Below are 16,839 nucleotides of genomic sequence, written 5' to 3' on the forward strand. Positions count from 1 at the left end.
ACCTTTTAAAGATATTTGACATGCTGCTTTATGGACGCACAGGTAGTGAAGGTTCCCTTTGACTTACAACTGCACCCCTCTCTGATCAGTGCGTTAAAACCGTGCGCTGGTGGTGCGGCTGCTGGTATGCCTCGTACCTTCCATTGTCAGTGATCGCGCCATACGACAGCTCATGCGGGAAGCGTGAGCCGTAGTAGGGCTCTTCCCCGCAGCCATACGGAGTGCACAGGAGCGTTCTAGGAGGACCAACGACCCGCACCACGCTCACCGGTGAACCTGCCCCAGTATGCTGAAATCGTACTGCAGTACGAGCCGCACAAGTCGGGTACGGCTCGTACCCCTGCAGCCAGCCAGCATTGAAACTGAAGGTATCCTGCGGGGGCCGCCATCATTAGGAGCGCACTAACAAAGAGGGGTAACAAGGAGATAATGTGAGACAAAATAACTACAGGAAGCCCGAAATAAATATAACTGATTAAAAAACGTACGAAATAGGGGCCCATTCTGGAGAGGAAAACAGAGAAAAAAAAGGGGAAACACAAATAGCGGAACTGCACTAAGCTCAAGCACTCTTTTGGCCGTCCCCTCTCCGAGGGGCGCCTGCAGTACTTAGCGCATCCACACCTTCAAATCCTGTGACGCCGGCACATGATTGCAATTAGCCTCACTGCTTGGAAGCTGCCACCCTTTGCTGCATTGCTGTTTTCCTGCTCATACTCCTTCCCCCAAGTGTGAGCCCTCTCAGCGCAATCTCGCCAGGGCTATAGAACCTTGTGTCGGCGACCCTGGACGTCATGGTTGGGCACCTCGCTGCCCCCACTGAAGCCTCCCTTTTAATAGGGCTCTTCCAGATAGAGGAACAGACTAACTGACTAACTCCCCGTTGCAGTCCAAACTCAGTGGGAAGCCCTGCCCCAGCGCCCCGGCGCTTTCCAAGATGGCACTCGCCCCCAGCAGGGGAAGGGAGCCCCGGACTACCAGTGAGAGCTGCGCAGCAAGTAGTGCCAGCTACACCATTTAGGCCTTTTACAGCTGCGCAAAAAGTAGTGCCAGCTGCACTGTTTAGGCCTTTTACAGCTGCGTAGCAAGTGGTGCCAGCTACTTCGTTTAGGCCTTTTCACAGCTGCGCAGCAAGTAGTGCCAGCTGCACCATTTAGGCCTTTTTACAGCTGCGCGAACACATCAAATGTTGCCCCACCACCTACATTTACAACCACATTTATGGAAAGTTGAACACGCTGCCTGTCGTTATCAACTGGGTATTTTAATTTATACCCAAAACATTTTTTAGATTGAACTCTGTTTGTCAGAAACAAAACATTATAAACAGACAAAGACATACTTACATTGTGAATTTCACCCAAGGTCTATTAACTTTTCTACACAACAAAGTGTCACAAACTGAATATCTAATTAAACATCATTAATCTCGAAATCAAAAGCAATGTGGAACAGACAGTGACATTGAACATGTATGACATTAAATGATACACTCAATTCGAATAAATGAAAAAAATTATTGAAGCACAAAAAGGTAGAGAAAAGAAGGGAAAATTAGAAAAGGAGCAAACAATGAATTTGAGATTCTTTAACAGCCAGCTAGTGCTGGTGTATGCGTATTCCTTTCTAATTGGCCGACGCGTTTCGAATCCAGGTGCTTGTTTTCCAGATTCTCATCAGGGCACAATTATTCTGTCTGTAAGAAGTAAAAGGAGGAAAACTACTTTAAATATTTTGGTGGAACAAGGCAGGACTCCCTACATTGTGACACTCAGCGGCAGGACCTACCATTTCACAATCGAAACGAATTCAAAAGAGATTTGTCGGTGCAGACTCGGGATGCTCATGGAGTGGTCCAAGGGCCGGGGCCACCTAAAACACGATGAGTTTACATTAGCACAGTTCCATCATGTTACTGTGCTAGTGTGCGGTAATACCAAAGTGAGTAAAAGAAAACATACCGTCAGCTGTTTCTTTACGTGAAGCTGGCGGCTGCCTTTTGTGTAGAAAAAGGGTTGTTCTGCGGGCTTTCAATGGGATTGTGGCCAGTGGCGCTGTGTGCAGAAAAATAAGTGTTGATATGAGGAAGCTGGGGTTATGAATGGCCATTGTGAGCTAAACTGGGTGGCAGGGGAACGTACCTTCTTTTAACCAGAGTCGGTGCGAGGGAGTCTCATGTTTTCTGTTAGGTTGTGGATGTCGGCGTGCTAATCTAAGCCGTGCTCCGTAACCGCTGTTGGCAAGCGGAAAAAGATTAATTAGTTTAAAAGCGTTGACCGCGAGTCAAACAAAGACCGACAGCGAAAGTGCCACGGGAGCGTCGCCTACCTCCGTGTAGCCCGGTCAAAGCCTACAGCGTTCTGCGTGATTCCAAAGATGGACGCTGCGTGTGTTGCCATAGGGATAAGCCCTCAGCTGTGTACTATGCCTTATGGGACTTGTAGTTTTACGCTAATCTGTGCTGATGCAGTGCGGTGGCCAAAAGTTTTTATTATGCTTGTGAAAGGGTGGCTCCCTACATTTATTGTGTGAGGAGAAATTGAGACGTGACCAGGACAATCATGTGGCACCAAGACACTATTGGGTCAAAGTCTCGCGACTTCTGACAAACTGTTAAGGCCCTTCTGCACACTGTTAAATTTGAGGATAAGATATGCTTCCATTTTAAAGAGCATTCTGTCCAAATCTCCATTGTTATGTGATGGACGTAATGTATGTAGTACCGTCCATCTGAGGTCATTGACATCATGGTTGGCATTCAAGAAATGTTCAACCATGGGGGCATTCATGATTTTGTTTTTAATCCGGGACCGGTGTTGGCAAATACGTGTGTTGACTTGTTGCCTTGTTTTGCCAATGTAGATCTGATCGCAGGGGCATTGAACCAGGTAGACCACATTCTTGGTCTTACAGTTCGAGAATTCTGTATGTGTCCATCTGGTGGCCCCATGCTGGAACTCATCGCCCTCGATTGTATTAGGGCACACGACGCAGGTCCCACACTTGTGATGACCTGTGATCGGTTTGAGGTTCCACTGGGTCAGTAGGTCGCTTTTCTTTTTCGGTAATGACACGTCTGCCCTCATGATTTGCTGTCCTATGTTTTGGTTTTTCTTATAAGCGAACAGTGGGCGTGGAAGTGAGCATTCTAGATTCGCCAGCAAATGCCAATTGTTCAACACAGTTTTCCTCAATTTGTGCGTGTCTGGTCCAAAAGTGGTGACGCAGACTAACCTGTTAAGTGCAGGTTTGGACCGTGCTTGTAAGAGAGTTTCACGAGGGGTGAAGCGTGCTCTTTTGAAAGAGTGCTTCAGCAGTTTCTTTGGGTACCCCCTTTCTTGCATTTCCTGACAAAACGTCTCCGCATGGGACGTGAAGTCTTCCAAGTGAGAGCAGTTTCTCCTAATGCGCAAAAGTTGCCCATATGGGAGATTAGATTTCAAGTTTCTTGGGTGGGCACTCTTGTGGTGCAAAATGGTGTTTCTGTCAGTGTCCTTTTTGTAAAGGGATGATTTGAGTACCCCGTTGATGTTTGCTATTTCAAAATCAAGGAAGGTCATCCTTTCATTGCTCTGTGCGATCGAGAATTTAATGTCGCCATGCCTGTTGTTGAGCCAGTCGTGGAACGCTACCAGGTGACTCTTCTCTTCTCTCTTTTTACAGCTGCGCAGCAAGAAGTGCCAGCTGCATCGTTTAGGCCGTTAACAGTTGTGCAGCAAGTAAAGTTGTTTCCAGCTGCATTGTTTAGACCTTTTACAGCTGCGCGGCTATTAGTGCCAGCTGCACCTTTTAAGTTGCTTTTCCGTGGGGACAGTCCTGATTGAGTTGGAGTCCCACTGCAGGGGCAGCACCATTGACACTATGGTTTCAGGGCATTTGAGTCCCCCTCTTAGATGGCCAGTTGGCCAGGGAGTCTGCAAGGTTTGTAGGGCGCCAGGCCCTTGTACATATATGTTGGTTCTAGGGAATGCTTTTCATGTAGTATGTTTTCCGCACCCTGTTCTGAGTACCTCTACAGGTGGTCTTAAGATGACGAGGCTGTTGTGCATATTTAGGCTTTGCTAGTCAGATTTTGCTCCACCCTATTCTCTTTGCCCCGAATGTTAGTGATCTTCAGGGGCTTAGGGTCCAATAGAAGTCTGTTGAGATCTTGGGCATACAATGCAGGTGGTGCCAAGTGTGGTTCTGTGAACAGCCTGGTGTTAAGTACAGTGTTCGCCAATGGACACTGGGTGTTCTTTTATATTCTGCTCTACTCTGACTATATTTGCCTTGTGATGGTTCTGAAAGTGGTCAAGTTGGTCCTATCATTTGTAAACAATTCCCTTGTAAATTACATTTTATCTAGTGTCAGGTGGCATCTTGTATCCCTAGTTGAAGGGCCCAACAATTTCCCACCTCACTTCCCGGATGGCACATTAGTTCTGATATCTTCACCTTAACGTCTGGATTATGTGCCCCCTTTTTGCCCTTTTTTTTCTCTTCTACACTGCTTTCCCAGTAACCCCCCTCTCTTATCCCCCCACCCTCCTCCACATCATTTTCCCGTCATGGCCACCACTCGAGTTAAGGTTGGAACTAATTGCTACAAAATCATTTATCCTCCCAGACTGACTAAAGCTGCAACAAAATGATTGAAGCATAACACTATTGAACGTTTCCCGGATTCCCTTTTTGTTGATCAATTTCACAATAAGGGAATTTTGGGAGGCTCAAAAACTATTTCATTTTCTTCACTCACGACACCCCCTCTTGGTCCACCAGCTTATACAATTCACTTAACGTCACCTCCTCCTCCTCTATCCCTCATGGGAAACAACTAAAAATGTCCCCCTCTGCGCGTTTCAAAGGTTACCTCACTATCTCACTCTATAACAAAGGTACTGTCATGATCCAAGGCAATGACACCTGTCTCTCGCTCTTTGACCACCTCTTCCCCTCCCTACTCCCCTCCTCTGCGACCGGGTTTTCCCCTGTCTCTCTTTTTAGCTCCACCCATTACTCCCTTTCTCCTTCCCTGACCCCCTACACTCCAATTGGTTGCACTTTCAAGAATCACAGGTCGGCCCTCTTCCCTCCCCCTCCCCTGTGACCTCCTCTCCTATTCCTCCCCCTCACAGTATGACCCCTCCCACTTCACTGCAACCTCACCGCTAGCTAATATGCTCCTGGTCCAATCTGCACCATCCCGGTACTCCAAAATCTTTTCCTTCCCCATTTTCCTTCCAGTCACCCCCCTTTTTAGTCCACCTCTCCTCCAACATTCTCCCCAGTGAACTTTCCCTTCGCTCCCCTTATCCCTTCTTCCCTCCCTCCTGTCCACCACTCCCTCCCCTCGTTATTAACCCGGATTTCTAAACAATCCCACTGCATCTCTCTCCTCCCTCCCACTCCTCCAGCAATGCTGTGCTACTCCCTTTCCCCCTTGGTAACCCTTTCCATTTCCCTCCCTCGGGTCCGGCAGTACCACTTCCTTTCCCCAACTTCCCTTTCTCTCAACCTCCCACCCCAAGTCTGCCAGATGCCTGTTCCCTCACAGCCACCTCTCCTGGCTGACATGCCCTCCACACCCACCTCACCTCTTTTCCTCCCAAACCTCCTACATTCCCATGACTCCACACAGTCCTCCCCTTTCCTTCTTCCCTACCGCTGTGTTCCGTACCCTTCTTCCCCTAAAGTTGTCCCTAATTCCTCTCCTTCTTGCAACACCAACAAAGACAACTCTCCCTTAACCTCCGATTCACTAACTCCCGCTCTCAACTTCCACGTTTCCCCACTTTTGAACCCTACACCCCAACTCACCTCCTGTCCCCCCACCTCTCCCTGCCTTCCACCACCAATTTTGCCCCAGTCCTGTTTCCATCGAGCCACCCAACCCTCCGTGCTCTTCCTTACTCTCTCTGGAAAATACGCTAGGTTCTCTTATCACCTCCATCTTCCAGCTTCCAGCTGCAATTTCACTTTTAAGCGTTAAGATTTCCACCTTTCCTTGCACCTCTACTCCTCCCCAACTTCCCACGAGATGCACCTCGCCCCCTCACCTCAATATAACTAAGCTCAACCTGTCGTCTACAAACCTCGTTAACTCGCACAATTAAATTTTAATTAATTAATTTAATTAATTTAAAATATTTATAAAGCGCGACTGTCACCTAGCAGGTATCCTGGCGCTGATAGCTACTCCTGTGGTTTATTGACTGGGGGGAGCTGGAAAAGGCCGGTTATTATATTTTTTTATAGGGACAGGGGAAAGAGCCAAGTTTTGATACGTTTCCTGAATGGGAGGAGATGAGGGATATGGCGAATTTCGGCAGGTAGACTGTTCCATAACTTGGCTGCAGCTACTCTGAACGATCTTCCTCCCATCCTGGCCTTCTTACATCTGGGCACTCTCGCGAGGCAAGCAGTAGTGGACCTAAGTGTTCTGGTGGGGGTATACCAGGAGAATAGACGTTGGAGAGGTCTGGGTCCTGTTCCATGCAGTGCCTTGAAGACCAAACAAAGGGCCTTGAAGGCAATGCGTTGCCTCAAAGGCAGCCAATGTAACTCGGCCAGTGCGGCAGTGGCCGAGGATCTCCTGGTCCATCCCAGAGCCAGTTTGGATGCTGCTGACTGGACTCGTTGGAGTCTGTCCAGTAGTGTCGCCGGAGATTCAAGCAGCAGGGCGTTGCAGTAGTCAAGGCGACTAAGAATAGTACACCTGACTACTAGTGCTCTGGCGGAGGATGGAAGCAGAGGCAAGACTTTGCGCAGTGAGCGCATAAGGCCGGTGCAGGTTGCGACTGTTCTTGAGACCTGAGTCTCCATGCTCAATTGATGGTTGAGCATGACGCCCAGGTTGCGGACGGTGGTAACTGGTGGGGGGTTGTTGGAGTTCTCCGGGGGCCAGAACTCAGCGGGCAGAGGGCGGGGTATGCGACTCGCAGGGCAGTACATCACCTCAGTCTTTGAGGAGTTGAACTGAAGTGAGTTCTGGTGCAGCCAGCGTGCTGTGTCTCGTAGGCAGTCATGGAAGGCTTGTAAGGAGATGGAGTCTTCGCCTTCCCACGAGAGAAGGAGCTGTGTGTCGTCCGCATAGTTTACTGTGGTCATGTTGTGTGACTTGATTAACGTGACCAGAGGTTTTAAGTAAACGTTAAAAAGAATCGGACTGATAGAGGAACCCTGGGGGACACCGTGTGGGACCGGGGAGAAGACCGATTGAAAAGGGGGAAGGGAGACAGCTTGTTTTCTGTCGCTGAGGTAGGAGTGGAACCAGATAAGGGCCGTGCCGTCAATCCCTGCCGCTCTCAACCGCTGGAGCAGGATTCTGTGATTGACAGTATCGAATGCGGCAGACAAGTCAAGTAAAATGAGGGCCACAGCTTGGCCCCTGTCTGCGCGCATTCGGAGCTCCTCCATGGCCGTGAGCACCGCGGTTTCAGTGCCATGGGCTGGGCGAAACCCAAATTGGAATTCGTCCAAAAAATGGTGCTGCTCAAGGTGGGTTGAGAGGCATTTACTGACCCAGCGTTCGAGCACCTTCACTGGGAAGGGCAAGAGTGATATGGGACGGAAGTTGGACAGACAGTCTGGATTGAGCGTGGGTTTCTTTAGCAGCGGGGTAATAAGCGCTTGCTTCCAAGAGCGGGGAACGACGCCACAGCTCAGGGATTGGTTGCACAAGCCTTTGAACACCGCCCTTCTTCAACCTGTATACCCTAGCAACCCTACTATCTACGCTATTCCGACCATCTCCTCTGTCGGAAACAAGCATCCACCGAAACCCTGCCGAGCACCCCGCACAAGTGCAATACCCCGATCACCCTTCAGAGCCCAAGTGCCCCCGTCACCAAAACAGTCCTGACAGAGCTGCGCTGTCTGCTCCACAACTGCAGATCTGCAGTAAAACACAAACTTGAAATCTCAGATACCATCACCCATCACAATATTGACATGCTCTTCCTCACAGAGACCTAGTTCAAAGATACCTCGCACTCTATTTTTGATCTCCTATTACCTTCAGGCTATTCTATACTTAGGAATGACAGAACTGACAGCACGGGGGAGGTGTTGCAGTCATCTTTAGAAACTCCCTTCAACTTAAGACCTTTCCTATCAGCTCCTCTCACACCTTTGAATGCCTTTCTCTTGAGTTACAAGTGCACCACCGTTCACCCCTCAGATTCCATGTCATTTACCGCCCGCCTCGTACTGGCCCCTCGTTTTTGGAGGCACTCACTGACTTCATCAGTGCCAATACTCGAGAAGTGACAATCAGACTTTTGTGGGTGACTTCAATCTCCACTGGGGCTTACCGCAAGACTCTTCCGCAAACTCCCTGGCCACCTACCTCTCTGCAAATGATCTCATCCAACACTGCACAGAATCAACTCACTCTAAGGGCTCAATCTTGGACCTTGTTATTTCTAAAGCAGGCTTGCTTCTATCACTACCCTCCCGGCTCCCCTCTTAAGGGGACCACGCACGCACCTGGTTAGCGACCACAGCGCCTCTGGCCTGGTTGCCCCCTCGCTCCTCCGCGCTCCTGCTTCAGGGCACCTTGCTGTGCCTGGTCTTCTCTGACGCCGAGAGCGGCGCCCCAGCCGCCGCAGGGCCGCCCACTCAACCCGATCCCGTTTCCTGCCGATTCCCGCCTGCGGCCCCGCCCCCTCGCCAGTCCATTGGTGGACGCGACCCCGCCTCCCAGCTTACCCGCCCTCCCGGCTCCCCTCTTAAGGGGACCAGGCACGCACCTGGTTAGCGACCACAGCGCCTCTGGCCTGGTTGCCCCCTCGCTCCTCCGCGCTCCTGCTCCAGGGCACCTTGCTGTGCCTGGTCTTCTCTGACGCCGAGAGCGGTGCCCCAGCCGCCGCAGGGCCGCCCGCTCAACCCGATCCCGTTTCCCGCTGATTCCCACCTGCGGCCCGCCCCCTCGCCAGTCCATTGGTGGACGCGACCCCGCCTCCCAGCTGACCCACCCTCCCGGCTCCCCTCTTAAGGGGACCATGCACGCACCTGGTTAGCGACCACAGCGCCTCTGGCCTGGTTGCCCCCTCGCTCCTACGCGCTCCTGCTCCAGCGCACCTTGCTGTGCCTGGTCTTCTCTGACGCCGAGAGCGGCGCCCCAGCCGCCGCAGGGCCGCCCGCTCAACCCGATCCCGTTTCCCGCTGATTCCCGCCTGCGGCCCCGCCCCCTCGCCAGTCCATTGGTGGGCGCGACCCCGCCTCCCAGCTGACCCGCCCTCAGGGCTCCCCTCTTATGTCGCCCCCTCAGCGACCACGCAGCGGACGCGCGCAGCGGGAGCACCGACTGAGCGCCGAAGGTGCGCCAAAGGTAAGCCCGTCTGCGCCCGTCCGTGCCTGGACCGCGCCCAGCGCCAGGACCCCTGGCCCCCGCAGACCCCAGCCAACTCGCCGGACGTACGACGCCGCCACCCTCAACGCACTCAACGCCAGCAGAGTCCCGGGCTGCTACCGAGCCACCCCGAGAAGCACCCACGGACCCTTCTGCTGCAACTCCTGCAAGTTCACCTGCCTCCAGACCGGCACTACACCTACACCAACCAAGACGAGCAACAGCAGCAGCCACCTGAAATGCATCCTGCTCAACACCCGCTCCGTCCACAGGCACGCCATCGAGATCTGGAACCTGCTCGACACCACAGCCCCAGAAGTCGCCTTCTTCACAGAAACATGGATGAACGCCTCCTCAGCGCCTGACATCGCCATCCCAGACGGCTACAAGATCATCCGAAGGGACCGCATCAACCACACCGGAGGAGGCATCGCCATCGTCCACAGGAACACCATCCGCATCACGACCAACACCGATGACACCCTCGCAACCGCCGAGCACCTGCACTTCCAAGTCCACATCAACCCCAAGACCACCCTCAGAGGCACCCTCATCTACAGACCCCCTGGACAACGCACACAATTCAGCGAAGACATCGCCGACTTCATCAGCCCACACGCCCTCTGCTCCGCTGACTACATCCTCCTAGGGGACCTCAACTTCCACCTGGAGAACAACAACAACCGCAACACCACCACCCTGCTGGACAACCTCGCCAACCTGGGACTCAAGCAACTGGTGACCACCCCCACCCACTATGCCGGACACGCACTCGACCCCGTCTTCTCATCCAGCAAGGACATCGCCTTCAGCCACGCCACCGGACTCCACTGGACGGACCATAGCTGCGTCCACTTCAGCTTCGCAAGGACCACGATCCACCACCACCAGCAACAGGCTGCACGCAGGAACTGGAACAAGATCACAGCCGACCAGCTCGCGTCCTCCTTGAGCATAAACCCTCCCACCAGCACTACGAACGCTAGCCAGGCGGCCACCAACCTCACGAAGTGGATCAGCGACTGCGCAGACGAGCTCACCCCCCTTAGGACCCCGCCCAGCAGACCCGGTAGCAAGAAAGCCCCATGGTCCACCGACGAACTCAAGAGCTCCAAGAAGAACTGCTGAGCCCCCGAGAGAACCTGGCGCAGAGACCCAACACCGGACAACATGACTGCCCTCAAGCTCGCCACCCGAAAACACCACCAACTCATCCGCGCCACCAAGAAAACTGCATTCAAGGAACGACTGGATAACAACGCCCACAACAGCCAGGAACTCTTCAACATCGTCAAAGAGCTCTCCAACCCCACCGCCGGAAACAACAACATCACCCCTTCGCAAGACCTCTGCAACTCCCTCGCCTCCTACTTCCACAACAAAATCGCTGACATACACAACAGCTTCAGCACTCAACCGACGATCACCACAACCGAACCACCGCCCCCCACCACCACCCTCGGCGCCTGGACTCCGATCAGCACCGAAGACACCGTCCGCACGATGAACTCCATCCACTCCGGATCTCCGACCGACCCCTGCCCTCACCACGTCTTCAACAAGGCCGACGCCATCATCGCACCCCACCTGCGGGACATCATCAACACCTCCTTCGACACTGCTACCTTCCCGGAGAGCTGGAAGCACGCCGAACTCAGCGCTCTACTCAAGAAGCCATCGGCTGACCCCACCGACCTCAAAAACTACTGCCCCATCTCGCTGCTCCCGTTTCCTGCAAAAGTCATCGAGAAGACCGTCAACAAGCAGCTGGCCGCCTTCCTCGAGACGAACGGATCCCTCGACCCCTCGCAGTCTGGCTTCCGGGCCAACCACAGCACCGAGACCGCCCTGATCGCAGTCACCGATGACATCCGAGCGCTGCTCGACAACGGAGAAACAGCGGCCCTCATCCTCCTTGACCTCTCCGCGGCCTTCGACACTGTCTGCCATCGTACCCTAGTACAACGCCTCAGCAACGTCGGAGTCCAAGAGAAGGCACTGGAGTGGATCATCTTCTTCCTCGCTGGAAGGACACAGAGAGTCCGCCTCCTTCCGTTCAGATCAGAAGCCACCGAAGTCATCTGGGGCGTCCCTCAAGGCTCCTCGCTCAGTCCAACCCTCTTCAACATCTACATGAGCCCCCTTGCAGACATCGCACGCCAGCACAACCTCAACATCATCTCCTACGCCGACGACACCCAGCTGATCCACTCCCTTTACAACGACCCCGCCACCGCCAGAGCCAACCTTCACGAAGGGATGAAAGAGGTAGCCGAATGGATGAAGAACAGCTGCCTGAAACTGAACTCAGATAAGACGGAAGTCCTCATCCTGGGATCCTCACCCGCCCCTTGGGACGACTCCTGGTGGCCCCCCGCATAACGCCTCAGCACGACTCATCCTGGACATCCCCCGTCGCAGCCACATCTCCGGACACCTGAGAGATCTGCACTGGCTCCCAGTCAACAAGAGAATCACCTTCCGTCTCCTCACCCACGCACACAAAGCCCTACACAGCCAAGGCCCAGGATACCTCAACAGCCGCCTCAACTTCTACGCTCCCAAACGCCAGCTTCGATCGACCAGCCTCGCCCTTGCCGCTGTCCCCCGCATCCGTAGAGCCACCACAGGGGGGCGGTCCTTCTCCTACCTCGCCGCCAAGACATGGAACTCCCTCCCCACCCATCTCCGCCTGACCCAGGACCACCTCGCCTTCAGGAAGCAACTCAAGACCTGGTTGTTCGAGCAGTAGCAGATCCCCCCCCCCACCCCCAGCGCCTTGAGACCCTCTGGGTAAGTAGTGCGCTATATAAATGCGATGATTGATTGATTGATTGATTGATTGATTGATAAATAAATAAATGCAATGATTCATGTAGATTGGTCTGACCACCTCCTCATCCCATCCTCTATTCAACTATCACACTCTATAACTCTTGGCCAACCCAAGGGGGCTATCTCCTGGTTCCATGATGCTAAAAATATTGATGTCGGTCCCCTCTGTGAATCAGCTTTGTTATCACTTCCAAGGCTAAACCCGAACCTAGATGTTTATGAACTCACCTCCCAATGCATCACAGTTCTTGCAGTTGAAATCAATAACGTCGCTTCACTCAAAAGCAAAAGATTAAGGCCCACCCCTTCAGCACCTTAGTTCAACAAATCCCTCTATGTAGAAAGGAAGCAGCTAATATTCCTGGAGAAACAATGGAGGCAAGTGCCCTCCACCGATAACTTGTCCACGCTTCGCTCCGCAAGATCCAAGTACCACAAGCACATCTACCTTGAGAAAGCGGAGCACTTGAAAACCCTCCTGGACTCAGCCAATAATAGACCCAAAAAACTATTCGATCTCATCAAGATTCCTGACTGCTCTCCCCCATCCTCCAAGTTGGAGGATTCTGCAAAAAGAGCAGCGGATTTCGCTATATTCTTTGATGAAAAAGTGAAATCACTTGTGGATCAGGTCGCTCATCCTACCCCTCCAGAGGAGTGCAAATCCTTAGCCATTTGGCAGAACTTTGACCCCATATCTGAAGATGCCCTTCTCAAGTGCATCCGCGAAACAAAGCCATCCAACCATCATCTGGACCCCATCCCCAGTGCCATTGCCATTGACTTTTATACCCTTTCCCTCTCCTACTGGACCACTCTGGTCAACCTCTCCCTCTATCAAGGCACCCTTCCTGTCTCCTTCAAAACTGGGCAGGTCACCCCGCTGCTTAAAAAAACAACTGCTGATGCGTCTTACCTTAACAACTTCCGCCCCATCACTAACTTACCCTTTCGTGCGAAGATTACAGAAAAATGTGAAGCGAAACAACTCTCTTGTCATATCAAGGACAATGATCTTCTTGACAATTTCCAGTCTGGCTTCATTCAAAACTGCAGCACTGAAACAGCCCTACTGCAAGTGGTTGATGACGCGCTGAGGATCCTCGACTTGGGGGGGGGGGGTGGGGGGGGATCCTGTCTTCTAACTCTCCTTGACCTTTCTGCAGCCTTTGACACTGTCAATCACAACACCCTCCTCAACATTCTTCAACAGAGAATGGGCATGGAGGGCACTGTGCTTAAATGGTTTGCCTCCTTCCTCTCTGATAGATCCCAAATGATCAAAATAGTGAACAGTCTTTCATCTCCTGTGGCGGTAGGTCAGGGTGTTCCTCAAGGCTCTATACTTGCACTCACATTGTTCAATCTCTATTTAGAACCACTAGGAAATCTCCTAAGTAAATCCGAGATCCACTATCATCTCTATGCAGACGACACTCAAATCTACCTCAAGGTTGCCTCCACTCACAATCTCTCTATCCTAAGATCTACTCTCGACTCCATTCAAAACTGGATGTTTACTCATCAACTGATTCTGAATCCCTCCAAAACTGAATTCCTCCTCTTCTCCTCCTCAATCTCTCCTCCCCCGGTGCAATAATGGATTGATCAGTTGAATCTACTTAACACTAAACCCATTATTGCCAACAGCGCTAAATCCCTTGGTGTCATACTCGACAAAAAACGAAATCTAATCCCCCACATCAATGCCATTGCAAAGTCTGCTCGATACCACCTGCGCCTTCTTTGGGGAATCCGTCGCTTCTTCCCGGAGCAGGACCTTATAACCCTAGTGCAATCGCTGGTCCTCTCCAGACTTGACTACTGCAATTCTCTTCTTACTGGCCTCCCCAAATCCCACTTGTCCCCCCTTAAATCTGTTTTCCATTCAGCGGCTCGTTTCATTTACGGGGTCAAAAGAAGCGACCACATCACACCGATGTTATCCACCCTACGCTGGCTTCCCATCGAGGCTAGAGCTATCTACAAGACTGCTTGTATCACCCACAAAGCCTTGCACTCCTCCATTCCTAGCCACCTGGCGAATAAACTGAAACTTTCTGGAGGATCTAGACCATCACGTAATGCGGAAAATCTTCTGCTTGAACCTCCCAATTTCAAGAAGGAAAGAACGATGGCCCAATCCTTTTCAGGCAACGCGGTGAGAATCTGGAACTCCCGTCCGCCTCAGCTCCGGACCACCGCCTCCTCCCAGGCCTTCAAAACAGACCTCAAAGTTCTCCTCCTCCAAAGACACCTCCAAAAGTATTCCACGTCCACTCTATTATCTGAAGGAAGACCTCCCTTTACTGAAAATTCTATTCTCCTTGACTATGGAAGTGCCTTCCCAGTGTGTTCTTGTGGTTGGAGTGTTTAACATTCACTGCTGTATTATCCTTGTACTTGTGTTTGGTACTTTTTTGTAACTTGCACAGACCACTTTTCCCTTGTAACACACAGTATGCTACCGCTCACATTTTGTTTGCCTTTGACACTTGCACAAGTGCCACCATTGCCTACGTTACATTTATTCTTGTGCCTGAGTGTCTAGCATATTTTGCAGTATTACACCTCTAATTGTACTTTGTTTCTCTTGTAACCTGCACACTTGTCACTTTTTCCTCCTGTGCACTTTTTGCTACCTCATGTATTTTGTTTGCTCACAATTGTCACTTTTACCTCATGTAAGTTAACGTCTGCTTTTGTAATCTGTTCACATGTAATGTTCTCCTCATGTGTCAGTTCTGATCCTTTTGTGAAGTGCTCTGACGCCTTCGGGTAAGGTCCGCGCTATATAAAAACGCATAAATAAATAAATTCAAGAGCCCCCCTGGGAAAGTGAAATTTCTCTTTAGCTGACTTCTGTGTATTTTTGTATTGTAACCTTTAAGGGCTCACACAATATTGTTGGGCAATATAGGGCTAGAATCAGTAAGAAAGAATAATAAAATTCAACATTGTTCCAAACAGGGGCCCTCCAAATCGCTAAGATTCCTTTGGAAAACGTAAAAGAAGTCTCACCTCAGTTGTATTGACTTTTGTAAAATTCCAGACATTGGACGTAGTTGCCTTCGAGGACATACGGATGCCTGCTTTGCCCACTGTTGGAACGTTTGTTTCAAAGGTGGTCTCAGCCTCCATGCTACACTCAAAGCCATGGTCGTGGGTGAAGTGGCTCTCGGCTGAGTACACCTTATTGACCCTGAAATGAGGAAAGAGAGAACATTCTAGGCGCCGAATATGTCATAAAAGAAAGGAAATGTACAGCACAAGCCCCCTGCAGCCCAAACAACGTTTACAAAGGAAAGAATGGAGACAATGCTAGTGAGGCAGAAAGAATACTGGGCATAAATGTGATGTGATGTGATGTGATGTGATGTGTACCTATAGAGCGCTCTATCATCTGGCAGGGTACCCTGGGGCTTCCTGGCACATCTGCCAAGTAGAGTCCTGGACAAATCTGGCGGTCCTTCAAACTACTGTTCATTCGTTTTCGACACTAATATCAGCCGTATGTTTGCCTTGTGCCATAGTGAAAGGCACAAGGGCTGGTATGGAAAAAAGAATGAATGAAAATGTTCAATAGAATTTTATAAGCTAGCGTTTCTCCAATTGTTTAATAAACATTGAAAATTATTCAGAAAGCGTGAAGACACTTTTAAGTAATTTCTTCATTCGAAAAATGCCCGATGATTTTACTGCTTTTTCCCATATTCCTTCGGGCAGAGACTTAAAAATACAGGCCAGGCCTGTAGAAAAAATCCAGCTAGCAGTCCTGGACCAATAGGTTGAGGGAGCGTTTTCCACAAGGCCCAGATACAACCAGGCAGAGCTTAATTTGTTCTGCCAATCCCAGGGGCTGTCGCTATCTATGACTGGTCTTAAATGTGCTCATATGCCTCTTTGCCCCCTCAGCAGATGCCTCCTCCCCCTTATCTCACTCTGCTTTCCTTCACTGTCACTGTTTTTGCATCCTTCTCTCCCCATCTTTCCCCATTTTGTATTTTTCTCCTTCTTATTTTGGGTCAAAGTCTGATGAGGAAATACAAGTTCCAATCCTCAAAAAAGAGTGCCAGCGTGCCCCACCTGCAACCACCGCCCAAGCACCGAAGTCAGAGGTTGGAAGAGGTAAACTGTGTTCATTATGTAAGTAAATCATACAGATGTACAGGTAAAGTGAAGATTGCTCTTTTTATTGTCATGGCACTCCGTGGTAATCCGCGATCCATACATACGCAAACATGGCTCCACTTGCCTTCAATCACGTATCTGCAAGTGGAAATGTGATAATACTAATGATACTAACGATTGTAGGAGTAATATTAACTTTATATACTTTATATAGCGCTTCAAACACGCTTCTGTTTCTTAGCGCTTCAAAATATGTATTACTATGGGGCATATATACAAGGAGTAAATGCCACCAGAACATCACTTTTTGCGACGTTCTGGTGGCATTAAGTCATTTGACGTATTTACAAGGTGGCGTTGAGCCACTTAACGCTATGCAGTTTTTTTACCACCAGCATCAGGGAAAATGCAGGGGTGCACTGTATTTTTTGAAAATACAGCACATCCCAGCATTTTAAAACTGTTGGAGAGCGCCGTTTTTGGAGTAACACTGCACTCCACCAGTTTTTTTAAAATATGGCCCTGTGTATCTTGGA

The 16,839-nt window shown here is 50.8% G+C and overlaps 1 protein-coding gene across 1 annotated transcript in view; it reads right to left on the reverse strand.

Annotated features, from left to right (window-relative positions):
* The window catches only part of LOC147725956 (uncharacterized), a 108,583-nt gene that overhangs the window by 44,623 nt on the left and 47,121 nt on the right, over positions 1 to 16,839 (reverse strand). Inside the window, exon 3 of the mRNA XM_086963403.1 lies at positions 15,194 to 15,374. Coding sequence (XP_086819529.1) covers positions 15,194 to 15,374 — 181 coding nt within the window. The remainder of the gene's footprint in view (positions 1 to 15,193; positions 15,375 to 16,839) is intronic.

The sequence above is a fragment of the Lissotriton vulgaris genome, chromosome 3_1 (assembly GCF_964263255.1).
Source record: "Lissotriton vulgaris chromosome 3_1, aLisVul1.2, whole genome shotgun sequence".
NCBI lineage: Eukaryota > Metazoa > Chordata > Amphibia > Caudata > Salamandridae > Lissotriton > Lissotriton vulgaris.